Source organism: Equus caballus, chromosome 20 (assembly GCF_041296265.1).
Source record: "Equus caballus isolate H_3958 breed thoroughbred chromosome 20, TB-T2T, whole genome shotgun sequence".
Taxonomy (NCBI): domain Eukaryota; kingdom Metazoa; phylum Chordata; class Mammalia; order Perissodactyla; family Equidae; genus Equus; species Equus caballus.
In genome coordinates this window covers 18,165,609-18,190,620 of record NC_091703.1, presented here as the reverse complement: position 1 = coordinate 18,190,620, position 25,012 = coordinate 18,165,609, and the positions used below count along the sequence as shown (strand labels likewise).

The 25,012-nt window shown below is 40.5% G+C and overlaps 2 protein-coding genes across 10 annotated transcripts in view; one reads left to right on the top strand and one right to left on the bottom strand.

Moving 5' to 3' along the window:
• The first annotated feature begins 3,077 nt into the window (after positions 1 to 3,077).
• Positions 3,078 to 25,012, top strand: part of NUP153 (nucleoporin 153) — an 83,357-nt gene continuing 61,422 nt past the window's right edge. The window contains exons 1-4 of one of the 9 annotated variants that reach the window (XM_070244124.1): positions 3,094 to 3,144; positions 7,184 to 7,256; positions 14,775 to 14,831; positions 19,302 to 19,426. Coding sequence is in view for 5 of the 9 variants with exons in the window: in XM_023624487.2 (XP_023480255.2) it covers positions 7,235 to 7,256; positions 19,302 to 19,426 (147 nt within the window). In the remaining 4 variants the exon portion in view is untranslated. Of the gene's footprint in view, positions 3,145 to 5,743; positions 5,945 to 7,183; positions 7,257 to 14,774; positions 14,832 to 15,908; positions 16,586 to 18,937; positions 19,134 to 19,301; positions 19,427 to 25,012 lie in introns of those variants that run through there. The other 8 variants (XM_070244120.1, XM_023624487.2, XM_070244121.1 and 5 more) reach the window with 8 other exon arrangements.
• Positions 12,875 to 17,385, bottom strand: LOC138919366 (uncharacterized). Its single transcript, XM_070244127.1, has 3 exons — positions 17,186 to 17,385; positions 16,926 to 17,057; positions 12,875 to 16,353 (listed from the first exon to the last, which is right to left on the bottom strand). Exons 1-3 carry the CDS (start codon positions 17,350 to 17,352, stop codon positions 15,894 to 15,896), a joined length of 759 nt encoding a protein of 252 aa, XP_070100228.1. The 5' UTR covers positions 17,353 to 17,385; the 3' UTR covers positions 12,875 to 15,893.

The following is a 25,012-nucleotide window of genomic DNA, read 5'->3' as shown; positions in this document are numbered from 1 at the left end:
TTTAAATGTCTTAAAATTTTTCATTGGGTCACAATTTTAAATTAAATTTAGAATAATCTGTCTGGTGTAGAGGGTAGTGAGGGGGAATACTGTCTCTGTTTAGAAATGTGTTTTAATGAGCTAGTTGAGATAGAAAGACGAGGCTCACTAGGCTTGGCTGGGGTGGGTCAGTTCTTAGACATTCTTAGATGATTAAATGGCTATGCATAAGAAATAAAGAGAATTATCAGTTCTGGTTAATGGTAAATAAACAACATAATATTAAAACTCTCAGAAAACATAGACATTTTGGATTATAAGCATCCTTTTACATGAATATCTGAGTTCCCTAAAAGTAAGGGAGACCCCTAGAAAGAGAGAAGAAAAAAAATTAGGAACTGAAAACCAAAGCTGTAAACAATTGGTCGGTTGGGGGGGGGGGGGGATGGGAAACAATCTATTTCTACCCAAAGACCTAAGGACTTGAGTTTGAATGCCCGTAAGTGCAAGAGACAAGGCATTTCCCCATCTGAGGAAGAGAGTTGGTTCTCAGACTCCTGCATAAAAGTGGGATATTTGAAAGTCTACATTGTCAAAAGAATAAATAAAAGGATCAACTAAAGACAAAAAGTCCATGCACTGGCATAAAGTGGTGTGAAACTCTCAATGCGTGTGTGTATTGGCAGGTGTGGGTGGGAGGGAAAGAAAGAGTTTCCCTCAAGAATTTGTAACCACGTACCCGCCAGGATTTGAATTTTTATTTCCTTCATGTGCTAGGAACTCAAATGCTAAGAAATTAACATAAATACGTTCCTGGAGTGCTGACACTAAAATCTCTCTGCTGGGACAAGCCCTCAACCCAGGCCACATGGACGTTCACAGATAAAGCCCTGCTAAAGATGAGCTCATAATCAAAAATTACAAACCACCAAAGTAAACACCAGGAAAGAGAGTCAGCAGATATAAGAGCAGCAGGATTGGATTCTCGAGAACTTAAGATATACAACTCTTGAACTTTTTTTTTTGAAAGATTTTATTTTTCCTTTTTCTCCCAAAGTCCCCCAGTACATAGATGTGTATTTTTAGTTGTGGATCCTTTTAGTTGTGGCATGTGGGATGCTGCCTCAGCATGGTTTGATGAGCGGTGCCTTGTCCGTGCCCAGGATTCAAACTGGTGAAACCCTGGGCTGCCAAAGCAGAGCGTGTGAACTTAACCACTTGGCCACAGGACCAGCCCCTGAACTTTCACATAACTATGTTTTAAATAATTAAACAAATTAAAGGAGACTTGAAACATAAGAAAAAGACAATACTAAAAAGTATAGGCAGATTGAAAAAAGAACCAAGAACTTTAAGAAATGAAAATTAAACAAATTTAAATTAAAAACTCAATGAATGTGTTAACAGCAGAATAGATACTGAGGAATAAGACGATAAATATGGAAGAGTTAAAGAAATTATCTAAAACATTGCATAGAGAGATAAAGAGATGGAAAGTATGGAAGAGAGGTTAAGGGAGATGAAGGATAGAAAGTCAAATATACATCTGAGTGCCAAAGGAAAAGAAGCACACAAGATTAGGGACGGGGCAAAGAGAGAAGATGTAATTGCTGAAAATTTTCCAGAACCAATGAAAGATATGAATCCTCAGGTTGAGGAAGTACAAGTCGTCCCTAGGTAGAAAAGTAAAAAAATAAACAGACATATTCTATGAAATTGCAGAACACCAGAGATAAGTAAAATATCTTAAAAGCATTCAGAGAGAACAGATATTAGCTACAAACTAACGACCATTAGATTTGTGGCAGACTTCTCCAACATGCCAACAGAAGACAGAGGACAATTTGGAACTCTCGGAGTTTCAAAATTCTGAGAGAAAATGTCAACTTATACTTCAGTTTCCAGTGAGTAATTCAAGAATGAGAGCAGATAACATTCTACATAAAGACGAAAAATTTACTACCTTTAGACTCACCCACTAAAAGACAATTTTAAAAAGCACTTCAGGAAGGAGAAAATTAAACCCAAAAGGAAGGAATAAGAGCCAAGAAAGAGTGGTGAGCAAAAAAATTGGTCAATATATGGTTACATATAAACAAGCACTAACAGAATAAAACTTGTGTGGGAGCATGAAAATGAAGTGGGACTAAAATACGGTCAACAGAGAGAGAAAGAGCGATCCAAAGGAAAGCATTCTATGCTGCTTGTATTGTTTTGGATCAGAGATACTGATCAATTTCAGACGATTCACATGAAAATTTAAAAGTAACCAAAAATGATTCGCAGCCAGACAAACCACCACAGAGAGCAAAGTCTTTGTCTAAAGTAAAAATTCATAAAACGACACAAGTATTGAGGGAAAATCAGCTTTTCAACCGACAGAGCTCCTGTTGCCGGGACCTGCTGATGAGGTCTCCCTCAGGGTCAGGCCCATCCAAGCTGAGTCCTCGGAGCTCACTGAGGAGCAGCAAGCATCCCAAGGCAAGCCGTGCCCAGAGTGGCCCTCCTCCTCCCGGCTCCCACTCAAGAATGAACACCTGTCACCAGCCAGGACCACTCTCCACCCCTCAGGAAGCACGGATCTCCATTTCTGGAGATGATACAGCCCGAATAGAATGAGCACTTACGGGAGAAGTTAAAGAAATAACTCACCCATTAGTTGTAGGACTGGTCTAGCAGAACTTTATAGCTCCTTTCAACCTGGAAAGTCTGATTTCTTTGGTCCCTAACTCATCCATGTATCAACCTTACAGGAAAAAAGAACATCCTGTGCAGAAAAACTAGTTTCCTTTATTTACAGCATCTAGCAGACTGCTCTGCAGACAGTTGGCATCTGTTCTATTTCTTGATCAATCAGCTTTGAAGAGATACTGCTGCTTAATCAACTTTAAAGGAAAAGATAAATTTCTCAATAATTTAAACCTGGCATGAGATATTCAGTGTCAATTAACTTTCCTGAAAAAAGGAATTATTGGAAGCTGCCTAGGCTACATTCCCTCTCTGCCTCCTGTTCAGCCTGCCTGCCTCCCTCATTTTTCCAGCCCTTTGCTCTGTCATTTAATATGGAGTAGTATTCTGATGTCATAATAACAATACATGACTTTTTGTTGAGGCAAGTCAGTAAACCCAGCTGACTTTTATAAGTATCAACAACCATCCCAGGGGGTGAGTCTTCCCAATCATTGCTTGTGAATGATTTTCAGTTCTCAGGTGTATTACCACTTCCCAGGACGTAATCGTTTTTTTGTTTTTTTTTTTTTTTTGAGGAAGATTAGCCCTGAGCTAACATCTGCTGCTAATCCTCCTCTTTTTGCTGAGGAAGCCTGGCCCTGAGATAACATCTGTGCCCATCTTCCTCTGCTTTATCTGTGGGACGCCTACCATAGCATGGCTATTGCCAAGCAGTGCCATATCCGCACCCAGGATCCGAACTGTCGAACCCCGGGCCGCCGAGAAGCCGAACGTGCGAACTTAACTGCTGCACCACCGGGCCGGCCCGCCAGGACGTAATCATTTAAGAGCTCCAATTTTGCTCAGCACTCCTAACCTCATTTTGGAAAAAAAGAGGCCAATGATATTGCTAGCCTAACATGTCCTATCTAGTCATAGTCACTTTTCTAAAAAGTGAACTGTTCTCTCCAAATAAGTTAAGAGGGTTTTTAGAAATAATTTAAACAAATCAATGCAAGCAATTTTGAAAAATCTTACTTTGTAATTTATCTACTTTGGGAATATATCTTAATTGCTTAGGCCTTTCCTCTGGAAGTATCCCCAAGGCTTGAAAAACTGGGATGCTTAGCTATGCTAATGATTCTCTATAAGAACCAAGCAAGTGTTTAGGTCTCTGGGAAATAGTTTTGCATTTGCCACAGGCTGGAGATGCGTTGTTGGAATGGTCCTGTTGGATGGGTTAGACTCAGATTTTCTCCTTGGAACATAGGGAGGACACCAAAGGATGAGAAAAGCAAGATAAGAGATAATAAAGATAAGACACATGAGTATCCTCTTGGCCTCCAGGTTATCTTCCCTTTGAGAGATGGATATAGAACTTCAGACTAGATTTTGGTTCTATGCAAGGAATGTTTAACTGGATGTTATCACTCCAGCGGTAAGAAAGAAAGGGAAAGAAGGAGAAGACGTGGGAAAGAAAAGGGAGTCATTCCTAGAAGCAGGTGCATTGAGTATGTAAGAAAAATGTTGGGAATTTGTTAAAATGCGTGTTCCTAAATACAACCCTAGAGATTCTATAGGTGTCTGGGGTGGGGCCTGACAATCCATATTTTAAATGTTTCCCACCTGATGCTGATGCCAGATTTTTGGACCCCTGTGGAAAGGCAAAGTTTGTGCCTAAACAAATCAGCATCTAATTTTTTAGTTTTGGCTTTGAAAAAAAGCCTGAGGATGTTTAAAGTTACTCTGTTAGGATCTTTCCTCTATTCTCTACGGTCTCTCCCTCTTTCAAGCAGCTAAACTCTTTTTTGTTCATTGCCTCCAGGGAAGAACAAGCCAGAATGAAAAGGAAATGAACTTCTAGTGTCTTCCAAAAACCTAAGATCCTTAGGGGAATTAGATACACTGGGAAAGTGTTTAAGAACCGGAGGGTGAGGATGTTGAGGAGGGTGGGGCCATCCCCAGAAAAAGAAAAAAAAAGATTGAGAAAGACTGTCTAGGCAGAGAGTATTTAGGGGGGGGGGACCAACTAGACACAGGTGCCTTGCATCCTCCAGAGGAACTATGTGCCCTTCCCAGGGAGAATGGCCCTGGGGAGATGGCAAAACCTAAGATAGTCTGTGGGATTCAATGGCAAAGAGCATCATACTTCACTCCCCAATGACAGAAGCCCGTAGTGCAATAAGATAAGCCATTCCTAGAGAAGGAATGGCTACCCTGCTTATCAAGACAGGCAGGGCCTTAAAGGGCTTCAGGAAGGGTTTGGAGCCTTAGCACGGGGTAGAAGCTGCAGGAAGATGCCTGTGCCTGAGTGGAAAAGGGAAGGAATACAAACACCTGGACTGAAGGGTCCAGAAGGCCAGGAGTGAGAGGTGCCTTGGCAACAGTTTACATGGACAGATGACACCAAGAAACAGATGGCCCCCCACAGCACTATGTGAGTCTAGGAACAATTCTGGGAGAAGAGGGGGCAGTGAGACCTGACTTTATTGAGTTTATGTTTCTGCTACCTCTTAAAAAACGGGGTTTGAATCAGAAATTCTGTTGAGTTATAAGAAATATAAGAAATATAAATTTACATTTCTTGCATACCTGAGTTGTGGACACGATTCATGTCTGCTGTACCAGAGCTAATCAAATGAATATGGTGGCATCCCATGATAAACCATCTAACAGCTTGGAGTTGCGGGGGCGGGAGAGGAGGTGTGCTTGCAGCTGAGTTTCTTATAGTTCCAGTCAATAGCCAGAATATCTTAATTCCAAGTAAAGATCATGTCTAGAGTTGTAAGTTACTCCAGCATACATGCACTCTCTCTAATTCTAATTCAAGACATTTTGAAATAGGGCAGAGAAGGAAGGTTGCTAGATTTAGCAAGTAAGTTGTCCCATGCAATATCTGCAATATTGAGGACATAGTTATACTAAAAAACTATTCATTGCTGATCTGAAATTCAAATTTAATGTGGCAACCCTGTAAGAAGGGAACTTACTTACAGGTGTCTGGGGCCGAATAAGCCATTTCCCAATGTACCCTGATCTGGTTAGCAGAGTCCTTACTCTACCCCAGAAACCCTGCCAAGGCCCTCGCTGAGAAGCAGCTGGACACACTTGGGTGAGAAGACGCAGGAATGTCAGTGGGCTCAGCAGCTTCCGTAAACATCTCAGGCTCCCCGCCCTCCGCTTGCCCATTGGCAGAGGGAGTTCTAGAATGTCTGTTGGCTTCATGAGAGGAGTACTAGAGGTTTTGAAATCAGTCAGACCTGTGTTCAGAGCCCATCCTTGTCAACTACCAGGGGTATGACTTTGAGCAAATTACTTAACTCTTCTCTTTACTCCCTAAAAGACTTGTAAAGATGAAAAATAATGGAAGCACCCAGTGAGGCATGTGGCATACAGTGGGGGCTCCACAGTGCTATCATTTCATGCCCTTAGTTACTAAGAGTGTAGCTGACTTTAAATCATATGCCGTGGGCTCTTCCTTGTCTCTGGAAGGTCCTACTTCGATACTGCAATTCTTTGGGGACTCAATTTGTCCCCATGCAACCTTAGGTCCATGTATCTCTGTCTTGAGTATACATTTTACAGTACCTTCTTTTAACCTGGCCTTTCGTACTGAAGAATTTATTTACATCTAAGGAAAGGAATGGCGCCCTCAAATTGTACTCATAGTCCCTAGTCGAGCATCCTGATCACAATTCCAAGTGGGGACAATGTTGGTTTATGTGAAGTTTTTATTCTGTCTGTCTGACAAATTGTTTAAAATGGAGAGTGTAAACTTAAAGCCGTTCATGCAATACACACTTCCAAAAGAAATTTTATCTGCATGAGTATTACTCAAAATATTTAAAAATAAGGTAACAGTACAACCATTTCTACTTGTCCCTAAATGGCAGGACCTATGTCATCATCATGTTTCTTTCTGCAGAACGTTCTGCAGAACGACTCAGAATACACTAAATATTTGTTGAATAGTATTCCCAAGGGCTGGTTTGGAAACATACATCCTTCTCCCATTAGTTCACAGTTCCTATTTCGGTATCATCCCTCGGGGAAACCACTATCTTCATCTGATCACACAAAAGTGATTTCTTTTTTCTGTTTATCTCAGATACTACAATTAATACAGGGTCTGAGGTAAACTGTGTGTAAAAGGAAAGGAGGGATTAAAGGTATTTTTTGGGGGGGATTAAAGGCATTTTAATAATAAAAGATTATTTTAGCAAATTTTATTTTAAAATGTTTTTGAAATACACAGGAAAATATCCATAACATAAAAGTTGTGGAGGGAAATAATGAAATGCAAAACTGTCTATGAATATGCATTCATCCATTCAGTAAACATTCATCCAATTTGTGCCTGGGGCCCTGGAGATATATTGTTGGGAAGCCATGAAGTGGCAATAAGGAGGGTCTTTTCTTTCGAATGTATTATTTATTAGTCCTTCATTATTTATGACATTAGTAAGTGACACTCTGCAGTTCTGTAGCACCATTGCTGAAGGTATCACTCAGCTGTCCGTCGTTTATTTCACAGCTTTGGAATTTGGGTCAACAAGGAGCCAATCTGGACTCAGAAGACTGACTTATGGAGAGCAACCACACCAAAGGTGAGTTTAGGTGGGCATGGACCTGGCAGAGTTTTTGACGGTTTTCAGAAGTGGCTAGCCCTCCTTTCTTCTCTCTTCTATCACTCCTTCAACATTTCCCCTTTCTTTTTTTTAACTGCTTGCATGGATAGGAAGTTTTCAGTGAAAGCTGGTGAAAAAATTCTAGACAAATGATCTGCCCTGTCTTGTTTAAATTTGATGTAGAACCGGCCACTGTCCTTTTCTTGTCCTTAGCTTGATATTAGGACAGAATGCTTCTAAGAATGATTGCAATTTTTTTCTCCACCTCAATTTTTAATACTTTTCAAAGGATCCTGGTCTAAAGTTAGCGATGGAGCAAATGAAGGGAAAAAGTCAGCTCCCTTGTGTTTGTAAACCCAAACCAAACTGTGAGAGAAGGAAGATGCTGGTATGGGAGGCAGCATAGCCGAAAAGGGTAGCCCCATAGCATGAGGAGTTAAGGGAGAGGCATATCCACAATGGCCAACAGTGAAAACAGAAAAATGCCTTTTCCTTCCCCATTGTCTACTCCTGGTGCCCTTTTGTAGGTTTGTCTCCTCGTCACCCAGCAGCAGACCAACCACCTGTTTGCAGAGTAACTGCAGTCTGCTTGGGACTAGCCAGTATGAGAGACAAGGGCTCATCCTCAAGCGTTAGCAAGCCCGAAGCTAAAATCATTGATCTCAGCACTTCAGCTGGAAGGAATGGGTCTAAAGGCAGGTGCTTCTTGTAGGAAGTGCTTATGAGTCATTGCTGATTCACAGGGAGGGGGCAAGATTTTATGACCAAGCAAGTGAAGAAGGGCTGGTTTGACTGTTACTAATTTAAAGCATCTCGGCTATGGCTTGGATTTCATTGTGGCTGGTAGAAGCTGCCGGTGGCTTGGTCGGGCCTCTGTGGAGACCTATGGTCTGCATTGATGTTTTAGTTCTGTGCATGGTGTATGTGCTGGAACCTAAACTTCCGTGTGTCGAGGTAGTTTTCCCTAACTGGGGACTTAAATATAGGCTTTGCTCAGTGCTTGCCAGAGTTGCCTTTGTTTGTTTGGCAATACTGCCTATTAATATTGAATGTAGAATAGTACAACCTCATTCCTCTTTGCTTTGGAGAATATTTGAAGAGTTCTTTTGGTTTCTTTTGGTTTTGAAGAACCATATTTTTGGTAGCTCAAGATATTCCGTTGTCCTTATAATGGACCCAAACAAGGTGAGATATGTTAAGGACATAGGCCATGGGTTACAGGTAGTACTGGCTTCACACCGTCTTGTTAACTAACCATTATGTTTGGTTAACTGTTCTGTGAAATGAACTCTGCTACCTGTGCTAATAGAGAATAAGGATGTACTAAATCCAGAATTTCATTTCAGGTAATAGTCTAGCTTCCTTTGGAAAAAGAAGGTAATGAAAATAAAAGGAAAAAAATGTTTAACTTCATTTCTGCTCACTTTTTCTGTGGTCAAGGTGAAATGTACCGAATGTTAAACAAGAGGGAAAAAATCCACCTGTTCTATAAGCTTCTGGTTCATCAACTCTTAAATTGTTGGTTGTTGTAGATAAATGAGGAACAGGAATTCCTGAGCCTACTCTTTACAGAAACTTTGGTAACTCATTACCTTGATGCCTGGATCCGTCAGTGTTTGTGAGCAAACGTGTTTCTATTTGGCGTATGGAAGGGGAGGTGTACCTAAGTGTTTTAAAAACGATTTTCATTTCTTGTCTTTCACAACTTCTTAGGCCTTCCCTATGGTAGGAGTTGAAGAAGGCTAGGGGTGTTGTGGAGAGTACTTTGATGCCTAAAGGATATGTTATTATTAAAATTTTTTCCAGAAGTAATTTTTGCAGAAAACACTGTGTCTGAATACTGTCTTGACTTCACAGCACCTATTTAAAAGGTCAAGCTATTAGAAGTAGGTAATCTACTTAACTGTTTTTATGATTTGCCAATTACAAAGCTGCTATCATTCTTGTCCCTACAGTTTAGGAAAGTGAAGTCTGTAGATTTTACTCCCAAGTTGCCTGACTTCTATCTAGCATCTTAGATACGTGATGCTAACCCAGTACCAGGACTAGTCCCTCTTAAAGTTCATGCTTATTTTTTTACCTTAAAAATGGTTTTCTGAGTGCTTTGCAAAGAGAAAAGTCATAGCAATTCTAAGGAAGTAGTCTGACACTTCTTTTCAGAATTTCTCTCTGCTCATAGCTTCTTGGTTTGAGATGGTTTACATCTATTTTTTTGTTCTTGTTTCTCATGAGTTAATTCTAAAAGAAAATATGTACAAATAAAGAAGGATATTTGAGAATTAACAAAGCATTCTTTATCTAAGCTCGAGTATATTTCATAACGAATGTTTAATTTCAGACTCAACATTTCAGATGTGCTTTATAAATTCGGGAGGCACGGTTAATTTTTAAAACAGTGCTTCTTAAAAGTTACATGCATACGAGTCATCTGGCAATTTTTTTTTTTTTTTGAGGAAGATTAGCCCTGAGCTAACATCTGCTGCCAATCCTCCTCTTTTTGCTGAGGAAGGCTGGCCCTGAGCTAACATCCGTGCCCATCTTTCTCTACTTTATCTGTGGGACGCCTACCACAGCATGGCTTTTGCCAAGCGGTGCCATGTTCACACCCTGGATCCGAACTGGCGAACCCTGGGCCACCAAGAAGCGGAATTTGCGAACTTAGCCGCTGCGCCACCGCGCTGGCCCCCATCTGGCAACTTTTTTAGGATTAAGATTCTGATTGAGTAGGTCTGGGATGAGCAGAGACCCTTTATTCTAACAAGCACCAGTACTGGTGCTGCTAGTCCGTGAGTCGCAAGGTGCCAAAAGATACCATTTGAACTGGGTAGGTGGTGCCTTTCTGGTGGCGGGGGTGGGGTCACATGTACATTAGGGTTGTTAACATGTTAATTAGTAGAATGCTCTTGAAAAGAAAAAGTCTTAATAAGTTAAGGTCTGATCAATTCAAGCATTCTCTACTAATGCTTTTAAAAGATAAAAGGCTTGGTACTTAGTGTAAGCAAATTGAGTTTTATAAACTTGAAGTCTAACGTAGCTTGCAATCTTAATGATGAGTCCAGTTTTTTTAATGTAACTGATGAATTATATTTAATAAAACTAAACTAAGCCAATAGACTTATTGTGTGGGATAAATTCAATAGTAGGTGTTTAGAATTTAGAAGGTAGAATTTTTTGGGTGAATTATTAGTGTTAAATGCTAAGGGTTAATACAGCATAATACAGTAAACTTTAAGAGAATTCAGTAAAATGGTAAAGTATAAGGTACTATGTGGACAGAGGTTTTACTGTTTTGCACAGTGACATATACTAAATGCTCAGATTAGAAACCAACACATAGTAGCTTCTCAATAAATGTTTTTTAATGTTTAGACTATATTTATAAATTGCCTATAAATACTTCATCCTCCTTTAGCCTTGATCTCAATTGCTTGTTTATCCTAGTTTACATGTGGCCTATGGGCCAAAATGTGTAATCCTAGTTGATTCGCTGTCTTAAATGTTAGGATGGGACTGGTCTTCCTGAATTTGGTTATTATTTCATCCAATAAAACTGAATTTCCATTTAAAATTGGTGATTTTAAAATATGCCTTAAACTGTAATGGAAGGTACATAAACACATAGATGCCAAAGGCTAGAATTCATTGACACAGGTAGTCAGGAAGAGGAAAAATCTTATACGGCATGTTGGAATTAAGTGATATACGTATTAATCAAAATCTGATTCCATTAGTTAATTCACTTAGTCTTAAGTATTACTTTATTCCCCAAAGACAGAAAACATAGCAAGTTAATGAGAGTATAATGATGTACATCCTTAACTGTCTTCCCAAAACCATGGCCCCTCTTCCCCTAAAATGCAAACAGACAAAAAACTCCTTAACTTTCTAGAAACTCAACCCCACTTTGCATTTCTCCAGTTGAGACTGAAGCATACAATAGAATGCATTTTTTTTTTTTTTTTAAGATTTTATTTTTTCCTTTTTCTCCCCAAAGCCCCCCAAGTACATAGTTGTATATTCTTTGTTGTGGGTCCTTCTAGTTGTAGCATGTGGGATGCTGCCTCAGCGTGGTTTGATGAGCAGTGCCATGTACGTGCCCAGGATTCGAACCAACGAAACACTGGGCCGCCTGCAGCGGAGCGCACAGACTTAACCACTCGGCCACGGGGCCAGCCCCTGCATTTTTTTTAAACCACTAGTTTTGTCTTATTTTCCTCTTGAATGAAATGCCTGGTAATAATTGTCATATGAAAATATGTGTGGAAGCTCACGGGGATCTATCTAAAACTACTGTCAAAATAATAATTTGCTTCAATAGACATAGCAAACACCTCATTTTATGTTGGTAGGGTAAAATGAAAATACATAATTTTCTAACTTATAATTGTCATCTCTAAATACTCCTTTGGCTAGAATTGTCTTACCTTTTGAAGAATATATAAAACCTGTTTTTCAATCCAGGTTGGGCTTAGACTAAATTGTATTTCATTTGTAATTAGTGCATATTTCTTATCTCCTAGAGAAGGTCAGCAGCCTCTCTATTTGCTAATTTATAATTGGCAGACAGTTACCATGTTATATAGGGAAAAATAAAGAAGTTTCTTGGGGAACAGGGACTCTAGTAACAATAGGCTTTTCATAAATTGCAATCTCTCCCAGTACATCATCTGTTTTGGCTGAAAAAACGAGGCTCAGATTTAAGAAAAGTTAAATTGGGCTAATCTTTGTTTTCAACTTGGTTATTGGGAAGGAATTCCTGTCCTGTGTTTTGTGTCAGGTTCTGCCACTTGGTCTGAATATAAATAGCTGTTAGTTTTTTCTCCGTATCCTTTGCAGTATTCTTTTGTTTCTATGACACATGTTGAATTCTATTGATTTTGCTAACATGGCTTCTCTCTGGGATTCGGAGGCCTGATGTACAATATCCCTTCCACCCAAATGCCCCTGCTGATGTACACTTTACTCCTATCCTACAACATATCCTCATACCCCATATGCCATAATGGGAGTCCCTGCATTCGCAGGTGACCCTAAGCCAACTATTTGAATCTGCTCTTGCCAGTGGCTACCACATCATAGAGTTGGCAAATGTCCATTCTCACTATGCAACAAGATAGAACCAGCATCTAAACATTTTAGTCGGTGTGGAGCCCATCAGAGAGAGAGGCTTTGAAGGTATGGTGTTCTCCAGTGAACTGGAAAAAATATCTTTTCAAAGAAAAAATATTTTAAGTGGTAGGTAGGTTCCTAAATTGGCTTTAAGAATGGCAGAGTGATGGGAAAGGCAAGAGTGTAGGCTCTGGAGTAAGGAAGAAGAGAAATCATTTCAACTATTGACTTCCATTATTTTAAAAATAATTTTTTAAATTATTTTTTTATCCTTTCAGTAGTGCCCCAGTTTCCTCAACTGTAAAATGAGGATAATAAGTCCTCTCAGGATTGTTAGAATTACATGAAAATCTCTAAATAACATTATTATAGATCCCTATGTTCATGATGCTCATGAATGCTTACTATGAATAAATAAATGAATTTGAGAAATATTAATTTGTTATGCAGTATAGAAAACAAAGACATGCAAGCTAGGAAAGATTATATAAAGCAGTTTAGCTGTATTCACCATTATTTATTAGAATAAAATGGAAACAATTGACATTGGTAGTAATTGGATACTGGGCAAAGAAGCATATATATATGTGTATGGACAGATGACTGCTATGTGTCAACACTGTTCTATGTGTTCAGGATATAGCAGTGAGAACAAATCCTTATCTTCTACGAGTTTAAAACCTAGTAGGAGAGAAATGAGTTTCTATTAAAATACACTCAATGAAACAACCCAAAACATAAGATGACTTCCCACAGCCATTTCAATTTTGTCTAGGCCTAAAGACCGAAGGGAATAGAAGTTAATAATAAAAAGGAAAGGATGAATAAAGAACATAGCTAGTTCATAATACAAAATTTACAAGTGAGAGCTTCCAATTTTGTGAACTACAGAATCTCATAGGGTTTTTAGGGATCAAATTTCATCATCTAGAGAAATTGCTTAGTTATAAGTACTAAATAATAATAATTTCCCTCCTCAAAAACCTGTTAGCTCTTAATATGGCTGGAAGGATTTCAAGAATCCCGATTATTGTTCTATGCCATTTGATATTCTTTCCAACTCATATGTAGTATCTCTTAGAGAAATGTTCAATAATTATTTGTATGTTTGAATGCAGGCAGATTCTTTAAGTTTTATAATCAGCATAACTTATTATAACCCATTCTACTCCTAGTAATTCCCAATTAAGAATGAGTTCTGTACCAAAAATGTGTGAGGAACTCTAGGTTTGGTGACATGTAACTCCAAACTGAATTTCAGCATAGAAACAATGTGATTTTAGAATCTCAACCTGCACAAGTTACTCCATCCCATAGTGAGGCTGATACTACTTCAGGGTAAAATTAGGAAATTTTGAATGCAGATTTCTTCTTGTCTCTTATTCCTTGTCTGCTATCAAGCTTGGTAAAGTTTCCAAGAACTCAATCGCATGAATGTGGGACTAACGTATTATTGTTCCCTCAAATATTGTTTTACCTCAAAGAAATAACTGTAAAATGGGGTAAACGATTGAGATGAAGTCTAAGGGGGGATGTGGATTTTTCCCTATCTCCTCAAATCCTCCCAATTTTCTATTCTAAAGTTTTGTCTTAGTTTGGCCCAGCTCTTTTGCATGTCTCTTCCTTCAAAGCTTGGATATGAAGGTGTCCCCACACAATAAATAGGCTCTAAGAAAGGGATGATTCTTGAGTCCCAGCCAGTCCAGTCTCCTGTGCTGGAAATTCTCCGTCTGGTGGGGTGGAAAGGGAAAATGGGATGTGGCTACAGTTCGGTCTCCTATATATGTAGCCCACTTAAAGATTTAGGTACAGATCTTCCCTGTGAGTTAGCTTATTGAAAATTACTTTACCCTGCGTGTCAAATACCTAGGTAAGAATTGCAAAAGACAAGCAATTGTAGTTAAGAAGGATGAGGTGCTTAAGAAGGAAGAGCGTGCATACTTGGCGAGTCCAGTGGGGAGTAAGCGGTGGAGGGCAGCATGAAGCTAGGACGGGGAAGCACAAGAGGAAGTAGATTAATTCTGTCTATCATATTTTGCAACTTTTTATAGCCTTGGTGGTTATGGTCAGAGGTGCCACTGAAAGCCACCATTTGCTCTATAAACCTAGGTCTGATACAGCGTGGTTCCTTAGGTGCCAAAAGGCACTACAAATTCCAAGGTACCGTAAGATTGGTTTCACTATTTGATTTGTACGATTTACACAGTAATTAGAATTGTGCAGTTTGGTGGTGGAGATGGTATAAAAGTCTTGGAGTTAATTATTTGTATCTGATAGCTGGATGATATTAGATGCTTTCTATGTAAGCAGTTATTATGAGCTCTATATACATCAAGGCTTTCATCAGAACCACTATCCTGCTGAGGTTAATATTCATTCTATTTGCAGATGAGAAAACTGAAGCTTAGAAAGAGGATCAGTAACTTCCCCAAGGCTACACAGCTAGTAAGTGATAGATCTGAAATTAAGTCTATTTGACTCCAAGGCTATTTATAAGCTTTAAAATCAAGTGTCTCAAATGAAACATTAAGCCCGTCTTTTTTCAGAGTAGATTTTTCTCCCTAATCATTTGGTTACTTGTCTCAACTCTTAAAGAAATGTTGGGTTATAGTCCTGGCTTTGACTGCCCAGCTCTGTGTCCTGGAACGTGCCACCTGAATTCTCTGGACCCGTCTTGTCCGTTGAATGAGAGGGCTAGACCACACGATCACCAAGACCTTTCTAACGGTCAACTCCTACAATCTCTACACGTATTTTGTGGATTCAGTCTTTGAGCCTAACTCACTTATTCACTTTCCTAAATATAATGCCTTCTATTTGGAGCAAATATATACATACTTTTGTTACTGATAATGTACCGCTTACCTCTAATGTGAGCTGACTGTGTAGGTAGTAATTGCGACCATTTATTGCATTTCTTGTATACCAGGAAACATACTAAGTGCTCTACATAGAGGATCACAACAGCCCTACAAGGTGGATTTTCAAGTTCCTATTTTATAGAGGAGGAAGCCAAGGCTCAGGTTTTGACTTATCTAAGGTCAAGCTAGAGAGTGGCGGAGCCAGACTTCCAGCCCTTGTATATTTGACAATAAAGCTCTTATATGTTTAATGGAACATTAATGAAATTGCAGATATTTTCTAATTCTGCTTTAGGCTTAAAGGTCATGGACGTTGTTTTTTCAACCAGTTTTTTTTTCTTTTTATAAGATATTATCTCCTATCTTTGATTTTATTATCTGCTTTCTTTCTGTCCGCTTTACCAACCGACGGGAAGAAGCAGAACGGGGGGGTTAACGTTTTTACGTTAAATGCCTCTTTCAAAGACTAAGTTTACAACCAAGAACAGTAAAAGAAATAACCGCTCCGGCTTTGTGCCTCTGCGGCAATCCGCGATCTCCTTCCGCGTCCTCCTGAGAATTCGCGTTCTTCCGCTGAACTACGTTTCCCAGCGGGCCGCGCGGCTGAGAGCGCGGGCTCGACATGCCCTTCCTTCCTCTTCGCCTATCACCGGGTCGCAGCGTGATGATGCAAACTCGTCGGGCGCTGACGAGTGACGGCATTCTGGCTCGCGACCGCGGCGGCGGCCTTAGCAGCGGCAAAAGGCGCAACAGCAGCGGCGACTGCAGGGACGACGACGACGGCGGGGCGGGCGCTGTGCGCAAAGGGGAGGGGTAGGCGGGCGGCGCCGGCGGCTTCAACTGCGGCAGCTACGGCTAGGGCGACGGAAGAATCCCCATCAGCCGGCGGTCGAGTTAGGCCTAAGCGCCTGGAGCCGCTTCGCTGTCCTCTGCGGGGGATCTCCATAGAGACCGTGACATACACAGAGGCGGGGGTCCGCGGGAGGCTGCCGGACCGGAGCCAGCTCCTCGGCCTCTGTCGCCGCCACCCCCTTCCCTGTTGCCAGCGCGCATTCTCTCGCCTCTCCGGCTCGCAGCCTCGCGGTTCCTGGTGTGCCTGTGCTCCGCTGTGTGGGCAGTGCGGGCGGACTTTTGGGCTGGGGCCGGGCGGGGGTGCTCTAAGGCCGCCGCCTCTGCCTCTCCCGCCCCCTTACCCGCCCCGGACGGGGAAGCAGCGGAGGCTCCGCCATGGCCTCGGGAGCCGGAGGAATAGGAGGGGGCGGTGGCGGCAAGATCCGGACGCGGCGTTGCCACCAGGGGCCAATTAAGCCTTACCAGCAGGGGCGACAACAGCACCAGGTACGGGACCCCGACGCGGTGGTGGCCTAGGGGATCGGGAACTCGGTGGGAGTGAACAGGCAGTGAGGGGCCCTGGCGCCCCACGTGGAGCGGACGGGAGGGCCTGAGGAAAGGCCCGAGCGAGGCGGCGGGAGCTCAGGCGGCTGGGGTGGCGACGGGAAGTGGGCTGACACAGGCCCATCTTTGCGGCGCACACGTGTGGTTCGGGCCGCCTCTCCCCAACCCTCGGGGCCAGGGGCTTCCCCCGGACAGGCACAGGGCGGGAACAGCAATTCTAGGCCCACGATGCCCGCGTTTCTTTCGGTTTTGGCGGGGGTTGGGGGTTGAGGGTATTACTCACGTCCTCTCGAGGGAGAAAGGGAAAGATGTGGCTGGAGGCCTCTGCGCTTGCTGTTTTCTAGTCTCCCGCGTTTCAGTGTGTGTGGGGAGGGGGCTGCCCAGAGGAATCTGCCTCCGGGGGTTGGCGGGGGCGCTGTTACACAGAAAGTGGAATAACTTGCAACCTATTAATTAATTCTCCGTCTCCCCTGTCCTTGTCCCTCCCCGATGTGAGAGCATTGGCTTAGATTTTTTTTTTTCTCTTAACCGGGTTATACTTACTGTGGCACTCGGGCATTTTGAAAGTCCCTCTCCACCCTTACGTCTTTTCTCTGCTGCGAGTCTTCCCTCTCCCCCGTTTCCCGTTTGTCCCCCCCCCCCTCTTTTATTTTGGAGGCTGGAATTGGCCATTCTGTACAGTTGACCGGGAGATCCAGTTCTGATCTCATGCACAAAATATTTTAATATTATGGGGCGTATTCTAGAAGTTTAGGTACTTTTGACACTCCGGGAATGTTGGTGGTCTTACAGTTTAACCACCTTGTGCGCTCATGGGTGTTTGAAATTATGAAAAGGAGTTTATCCTAATTGTAAGTGAGATAATTGAGTCTGAGAAAATTTCAATTTTTAAATGTTAGTTGTTGGTTATGGAGATTGAGTTGGAAAATGTTAACTTATTTTAATAAAAGTCACTTATAAAACTTCTCAGTGATACTAAGGTGGGAAGTAAGTGTGTGTCTTAAACATGTTAAAAAACCAGAATTACTGTACAGCAAAAGGGTCTGATAACTTGTTGCATCCTGTTAAAGGTAGACTTCCTAGGTTGCTTTATTCTGGGTGATAATGAATATTGGACACTTTAACGTGTTTGGTGGTGGTGTTAAATTGTATCGTTAAAAAACGGAATTTTAAAAGTAAAGATTTGAGGGAAATTTTTTGGTAGTAAAAATTATGGCTTATAATATTAAGTAGTTCTCTACTAATGGTTAGAAGTCTTGGCATTAACTGTTACTTCTCACCAGTTTTCCCCCAGATGTATATATACAGAAAGTACTTGGTTTTCAGATTTCTTTGTGAGAAACGGGTATGCACTTGCAGGCAGATTTAAGATTAGAGTTCAGGTCACAAGCCTGGCCATTTAACCTAATCCTTTTGTAGAATGGAAGTTAGACACACATGCTTTCTGTTTCTCTTTGAATGCTTTCTTAGGTCTTCTTAAAAGAGAGTTACTACATAAAAAATGAAATTTTTTCTGTTTTAAATACAGATCATTGGATGGTTTGGACAGAGTTTAGAAAGGAGCTAATATATTCCAGGTGGCAGAGGTTATAATCACAGCTTATTTTTAAATGTACTTAGATAAAAATCTAATTTGGGGGAGATGATGTCTTAACAACATAACACCTATGACCCAAATTGTCTTAGAGCTGATATGATTTCAGTGTAGTTTTGTTTTAGAGCTTGATAATTTTATCATTTCCCCCTACAGAAATTCCTTTCATCTTTTTGCCCCAGCCATTTAATTGAAAAAGAAAATACATTTTTAACTTCTGAATTGAGACTACACATGTTTGGGGTTTCTTGATCAACACTGTAGGTGTTACTTAACATTGGCAGAAACTACCAAAGAAAAGTACGTGTCCAGGAATATACAAAAGAATACTCCTTATCAGTTTTTTTTTTCATCTTAAAATAAGGACTTTCCTTAGTCTTTAGTGGAACTTTTGTGGACGTGTAGACTACCTGCGTGCTGTACTGTCCAAGGCTGTCACCTCTGTGTTTTACAGGAGATGCTGAGTCATCATGAATATCAAGGAGCTTCATGACATGGCATGTTTTATTCTAATGTTATTTGATTAAATGTCAAAGAGTTTCTGGGCAAAAGTGAAGTTTTTGGATGTGTAGTAGAGAGTTGGAATAAGAAGGAGAGGTCTGACACTGTTAGTTAATGGATGTTTGCCATTGCCTGCTAGGCCAACTGGCTTGTGCAATCGTGCAGTACCTGCGACTTTTGCATGTGTTCAGCTGACTTGTAATTTCCTGTTTTGACGACTTCTGGTTTAGCTCTGCTGAGATATATCTAGTTGACGTTTTTTTCTTTTTAACTTCTGATCTTTAAAATGGCATCTTGCTTGAAGTTGTGGAGACAAATCCATTGTCTAACTCAACGAACTGAAGGGTAGTAACTTAAGAATTGTAGAAGCAGCAGTGAAGAACAGCCCTGAGTGATGTGAGTTGATCGTTTTCACTTGCCTTCTCCCCTGCCTCCTAACTCTTAGCCCAGATGCATTTAGGAAATGGTGTCATTTTTCGAGTTGTGAGTGAACAGGTCACTAAAGAGGATGTGGTTAGTTCTTGTCACCTGTTCAGTCTCCTCTCCCATTTCCTTTCTGTGCAGATTGTCAGGCCCAAAAAGTCAGCTCTGGAGAGGTCACGCTGCTTTTCTTGATAGCCACCACACAAAACTTGAGCCCCTGGGCAAACCAGAACCTTGCCTCTGGAAGAATCTACTGCCACCTCCTGGTGAGAGGGAACTATTTATTTTTTGCCCTTTTTTGGGGGTTGTGCTTCAGAGGTTTTGTTTTCTAGTTTTGGAACCAAGGGAATCCACTCCTTTTCCCTTCCTGGAAGTAGTTACAAATCAGTTCCTGCATTTAGCTATTTAAGAAAAGGAGGAGAGGGGACCCTTTATCTATTGAAGTAGCTTAGATCAGGAGTCAACAAACTTTTTCTGTGAAGCGCCAGATAGTAAATATTTTAGGCCTTGTTGCCACAAATTCTTTGTTTTTACAGTCCTTTAAAAAATGTAAAAATTATTCTTAGCCTGAGGCCTGTATAAAAACAGGCCGAGGGCTGAAATGGGCCCACAGACTATGGTTTGCCCAACCCTGGTTTATATGATAGTGTAGTGGTTTTTTTGTTTTGATAGCTTCTATATGATACTTTGTCTTAAGTATGTCCTGGTTGGTATCTCATGGCTAAAGAGTGTTCCCAGTTTTGAAAAAGAGGGATATTTAGAGGTTGAATACTTAATTCGTTCCAGAAAGTCAGTAAGTAGTTTTGACTTATTTTTATTTGCTTTGTCCTAGATGTTCAATACTATCAGTGAAAATAGAAATGGAAATAGTTGATGGGGAAAAAAACATGCTCTAATGGAGTCAGAGTATGTGGATTTAATCCCTGTTCTGCCACTATTTGGACAAGTTATTTAAGTTCTTTCTGTTTAGTTTACTCATTTGTAAAGTGGAAATTGTTGTGAGGGTTAAATGAGATAATATAAGTAAAGCTGTTAGAACAGGGCCTGGCGTATATAGTAAGGACTCATTTGAAATTATTGTGATTAAATAGAACCTTTTGATTTAAATGTTTTAAGGGGCTGGCCCAGTGCCTTAGTGGTTAAGTTCCTGCACTCCACTTTGGTGGCCCGGGACTCACGGATTTGGATCCCAGGCACAGACCTACCCGCTGCTCATCAAGTCATGCTGTGGCAGCGTCCCACATACAAATTAGAGGAAGATTGGCACAGGTGTTAGCTCCCTAGCAATGTTTCTCGAGCAAAAAGAGGAAGACTGGCAACATGTGTTAGCTCAGGGCCAATCTTCCACACCAAAAAAAAAAAAAAAAAAGTTTTAATTGTCTGAATTTTGCTCCCTCCTAGTTTCCTTTATGTATATTATGTTCAGTCTTTTCTAGGCTCGTGTTGGATTTAAGGACTTGTTTCCTGAGTGATGAAGCCAAACTTTAAACTGTTACTACCCTCTTAAATACTTATTTATTTTTAACATGTTTTCCTCATAGAAATGCCAGTCATTTAAGTGTAGAGGAAAATAAATCCAAGTATTAAAATGTTTAATGCAGAGTAGGTTTTTTGTTTATGATGAGAGGCCACTGTGTCTGATACTTTGTCAATTTACTTACTAATTTTTGTAATAAGATAAATGACAAAAAAGCCCGGGTGTTGTTTCCATTTCCTGGAAAATTCCCTAATGAGGCAGTTACCTGTTAGTTTGAAGTAAAATGAAGACTTTGGTCTCATGTCACTAATTAAAACCATTTTCATTAGGCACAGAATATTATTGGAAAGATGTAATGACCTTGTATTTTCAAAAATGTTCTCTTTGTAGCTACTTAGCTTATGTCATGGTTGTAATATATTTTTGAAAGATTCTTCTGTGTTGGGAAGTCCAGTTTAAAGTTTTGCCACCAGGTATAATATACTGTGTTTGCTGTCAAACAGAATGGTAGAATACCTTTTCTGTCTATAGATATTTCAGTTTGCTTGTCGGTTTGCTTGATTTCGCTTATCTTTTTCATAGTGTGACTCAAGAAATAAACTCTTACATCCAGTTTCAAACACATTATGTAAGAAAAGTGACGTTATCTTGTAGGTAACTTTTAGTGGATTAAACTGCTTTGGGCGTTTATTGGGTCTCCTATTGCTAGTCTGAAAGGTTTTGTAGGGACTTCTTTTTTTGTCCTTATTGTTTGATTACTGTTAATTATCTATTAATACCATCTCTATAATATGGATAACTAAAAATAAGAGACGAAGCTAGGTCATGTTTCTCCTTACTGCATTAGTGGCAGAGGGTTTTGAAGGAGGTTAAAATTTGGCCAGTTGTACTTTTTAATTTTTTAACTAGAAAAATTTTTATTTTCCTGTGTTTTGACTTGATCTCTTGAAGTTGAGAAGAGAAATGAAAAGTATGGATTTTAAATGGCTAAAAGGATTTGGACTAGGTGGGTAGGGAGAGCTTGACTGCTCAACAACTATCTGTAGGTTGTAAAATATGACAAATAATAGATTTGGAGCTTAAATTCAGATTTTTGAAACTTAAATTCATATTTTTGAAACTAGATTCAATATAACTGCATTAGAATTTGAATACTTCCTTACTTTTTTCCCTCATGGAAATAACTGAGTGTGAGTTATAATAGGGATGCATTGTTAAAATAAGTAATGTTAGAATGGATATGTTAAAAAACAACTGAAAGATTAGATTGGCATCTAGGTTTTTAGTATTTAAGATGTTTTTATAATTAGATATTCCCTTTTTTTTTGGAGGAAGATTAGCCCTGAGCTAACCACTGCCAATCCTCCTCTTTTTGCTGAGGAAGACCGGCCCTGATCTAACATCCATGCCCATCTTCCTCTAGTTTATACGTGGCACGCCTACCACAGCATGGCTTTTTGCCAAGCAGTGCCATGTCCGCACCCAGGATCCGAACTGGAGAACCCCGGGCCACCAAGAAGCGGAACTGCGAACTTAACCGCTGCGCCACCAAGCCGGCCCCCATATAATTAGATATTCTTTATGTCACATGAAGTCTTGGATTCTTAACCTTTGTCTTTCTTCATTTGGGCTTGGAGGGAACAAGAGGGAAAACCGATTAGGGAATCTATAAGAAATAAGACTTTCAAAAAGTTTGGAAAGGAGAGCCTGGAGACACAGGAGTTGAGTGAGTAAGGAGAGTGTGCACAGAACCCTGGAAGAAAACTAAGGGTCAGTGACAGGCCTCAACAAAATAAAGGCACCCAAAAGAGCAGATAGGAGTCAAAGCAGCAGTGTATTCTGGGAGAATAGGGCTCCAGAACCGTAAAACTGAAGACAGATAATATTTGGTATTTATAGTTAGAGATCCAGTGAAGTTATTTGAGAAAGGAGATTATATAATCTGAATACTAGTATTTAGTAGAAGATAATGTGAAGAAAAGAGAGTTGAACAGAACTGAAGTCGAGAAAACTAGTAGGAGTAGAGAGCTTTATCTAAGAAGGAAGGCTATGTAGTAATGATAAGGAGGTGACCATATAGGAGAGATGTCCCTGGTTATTCTGAGATTACAAATTGCTGAAAAGATATATAGGAAAAGAATGTCTTTTTCATTACAAATGAGTTCTGAGTTAGGGTTGTAGAAGGGTCTTGCCCCGCCTCAGCCTTCAGCCTTGAACTCAGGTTAAATGTAAGTTGAAAAACTAATATATTCACAGTGCCTTACATATTGAATGTGCTTAATTCATGTGTAATATTGAGTTGAATTTACTTCTGGCCCCCAAAGTGAGTATTTATTCTGAATCTCAGTGGCATTTTTGACGTTTTTTGCCATGGTTTACCAAGTGAAGAACCCTTAGTTGTTGAAGAGAAAAAACCAATCAGTTCAAGTTGAAAGATTACTCCTTTAATCCTTGAATTTAGCATCATTACTTATGATCATCTAATGTATGATTATCTAGTGTAGGCTTTGCTTTAGGGTTACGGGGAATATTTTTAAGATTTTAATGCCTCATTTGTTCTGTTGCTTTTTTCTAAGCCCTTCATTAATTGTGCTTTCTTTGGCTACCTTTCTGCTTCTCTCCATTTAGTTGGCTTTGTGTTATTTACCATCGCAGAGGGTGGTTCAGTTTTCCCATGCTCTTGGATAGGTTCACAAGTTGTTTTTTGGAGGAAGGGCTATTAGTGTGGGAACAAAAATAATATAGGCTTAAGGTGAAGCTGTTAGACCAAGCAAATGTATGATTTATTTTTGAATTCAAGAATTACTGATGTCCGTTTTAGAAACTTGTCATAGAGTATTCGTGTGTGGGAATAAGAAGTTGGTTGAGCAGTGCAGTTATAGATAATTAAAACTGTGCACCAGCTAATCTGGGCACTTTACAGACCTGGTGCCTGTCCTCCCAGAGCTGATGCTCTAGTGGAGGCAACAGACGGACTATAACTACCCTCCTGTTTGACACATTGTCGTGGTGTAGGAAATACAGGACACTGTTGATGCATATAAAGGAGTGACTTTCCCAGACTTGAAGGATCAGAGAAGATTTTCAGTAGGCAAACTTAGATCAAGTTAGAATGGTGGCAGTTAGGCTTGCCGCTGCAGCCTCTGAGGGCGGGGAGGAAGCTAATGCGGTAAAGTCCAGTCTGAGTAGCCACTCCTTAGTAGACCTTTACTCAGTGTGCCTCCGCTTCTCCCTCAAGTCTTGTCTTGTTTTGTTTTGTTTAAGTGTCAGAAAGCATTCTTTCTTCAGGTCCGTACAGGAAGCCAGTTTGCCCCATTTCCGTAAAGCCCTGAAGCATGCTCTCAGGAACTCTTGAAGAGGTAGACCTTTGGGAAGAGAGTCAGAGGAACCTTGATTCCGTAAGGAAACTGTCTGCTTTTCTAACTCCCTTCGCTCTTTCTCAGTTTTCCATTAGTGCCTGAAGTCTATCTTTGGTACTTCAGAACTTAAAAAAAATAGCCTGGCAGGGAGTTAATTCTCCAAATCTATTTGATAAACAAAGTCCCTTACCTCTTTATAGTCTGCCCAGTTCTGAGTATAGTCAGGAGATTTCTTTTGCCCTAGCAGTTTTTAAAATTCTAATATCTGGTAGTTGGTTGTTTACTATAAATAAGCGTGTTAAGTCTTTAACACTGGAAATAAAATAGGTTCAAAGGTAGGCTTTTATGTTTACCTCTGGTTTGATTTTCAGAGTTGATGTTATACAGTAGATACTTATAAAAATTGGTATAATGGTATGATATATTTGATAGATAATGAGATAATCGTGGAAATAGGGTGGTCTTTTAGATAAAATTTTGTATTGTTGTTAGCGCCATCCTCTCATCTTCTGGTGCTCTATCAGACAACGCTCCACTGCTATTCATAGGGTTTTCGTGGTCAGTTTTTTCAGAAGTGGGTGGCCAGGTCCCTTCTAATCTCTTTAACCTGGAAGCTCTACTGAAACCTGTCCACCATGGGTGACCCTGCTGGTATTTAAAATTCCAACACGTAGCTGCTGCACTATGACAGCTGACAGACCCAGTGGTGTGGTTTTCTGACCAGGAAACAAACCTGGGCCGTGCGGGTGAGAGCGCCGAATCAACCACTAGACCACCAGCGCTGGCAGGGTTATATTTACCATGGCCTTAATTGGGAAACTGGTCACTGAGTTTTTAGATGATTTTAGTGCAGTGTTTCTCAAACTTTAATTTGCATAAGAATTGCCTCAAGAGCTTGTTAAAACAAACACATTTGCGGGGCTGGCCCCGTGGCTGAGTGGTTAAGTTCGCGCGCTCCGCTGCAGGCGGCCCAGTGTTTCGTTAGTTCGAATCCTGGGCGCGGACATGGCACTGCT

Bases quoted from the DNA above. Each gene is read 5' to 3' on its own strand.
- LOC138919366 (XM_070244127.1), bottom strand. From the start codon at position 17,352: ATGAGATCAGAACTGGATCTCCCGGTCAACTGTACAGAATGGCCAATT. The intron at 17,058-17,185 runs GTAAGTATAACC...TCTGTGTAACAG, and splicing joins CAAAATGCCCGAGTGCCACA to CGCCCCCGCCAACCCCCGGA. The intron at 16,354-16,925 runs GTGAGTAATACC...CTGCCCACACAG, and splicing joins CCTTTCTCCCTCGAGAGGAC to CGGAGCACAGGCACACCAGG.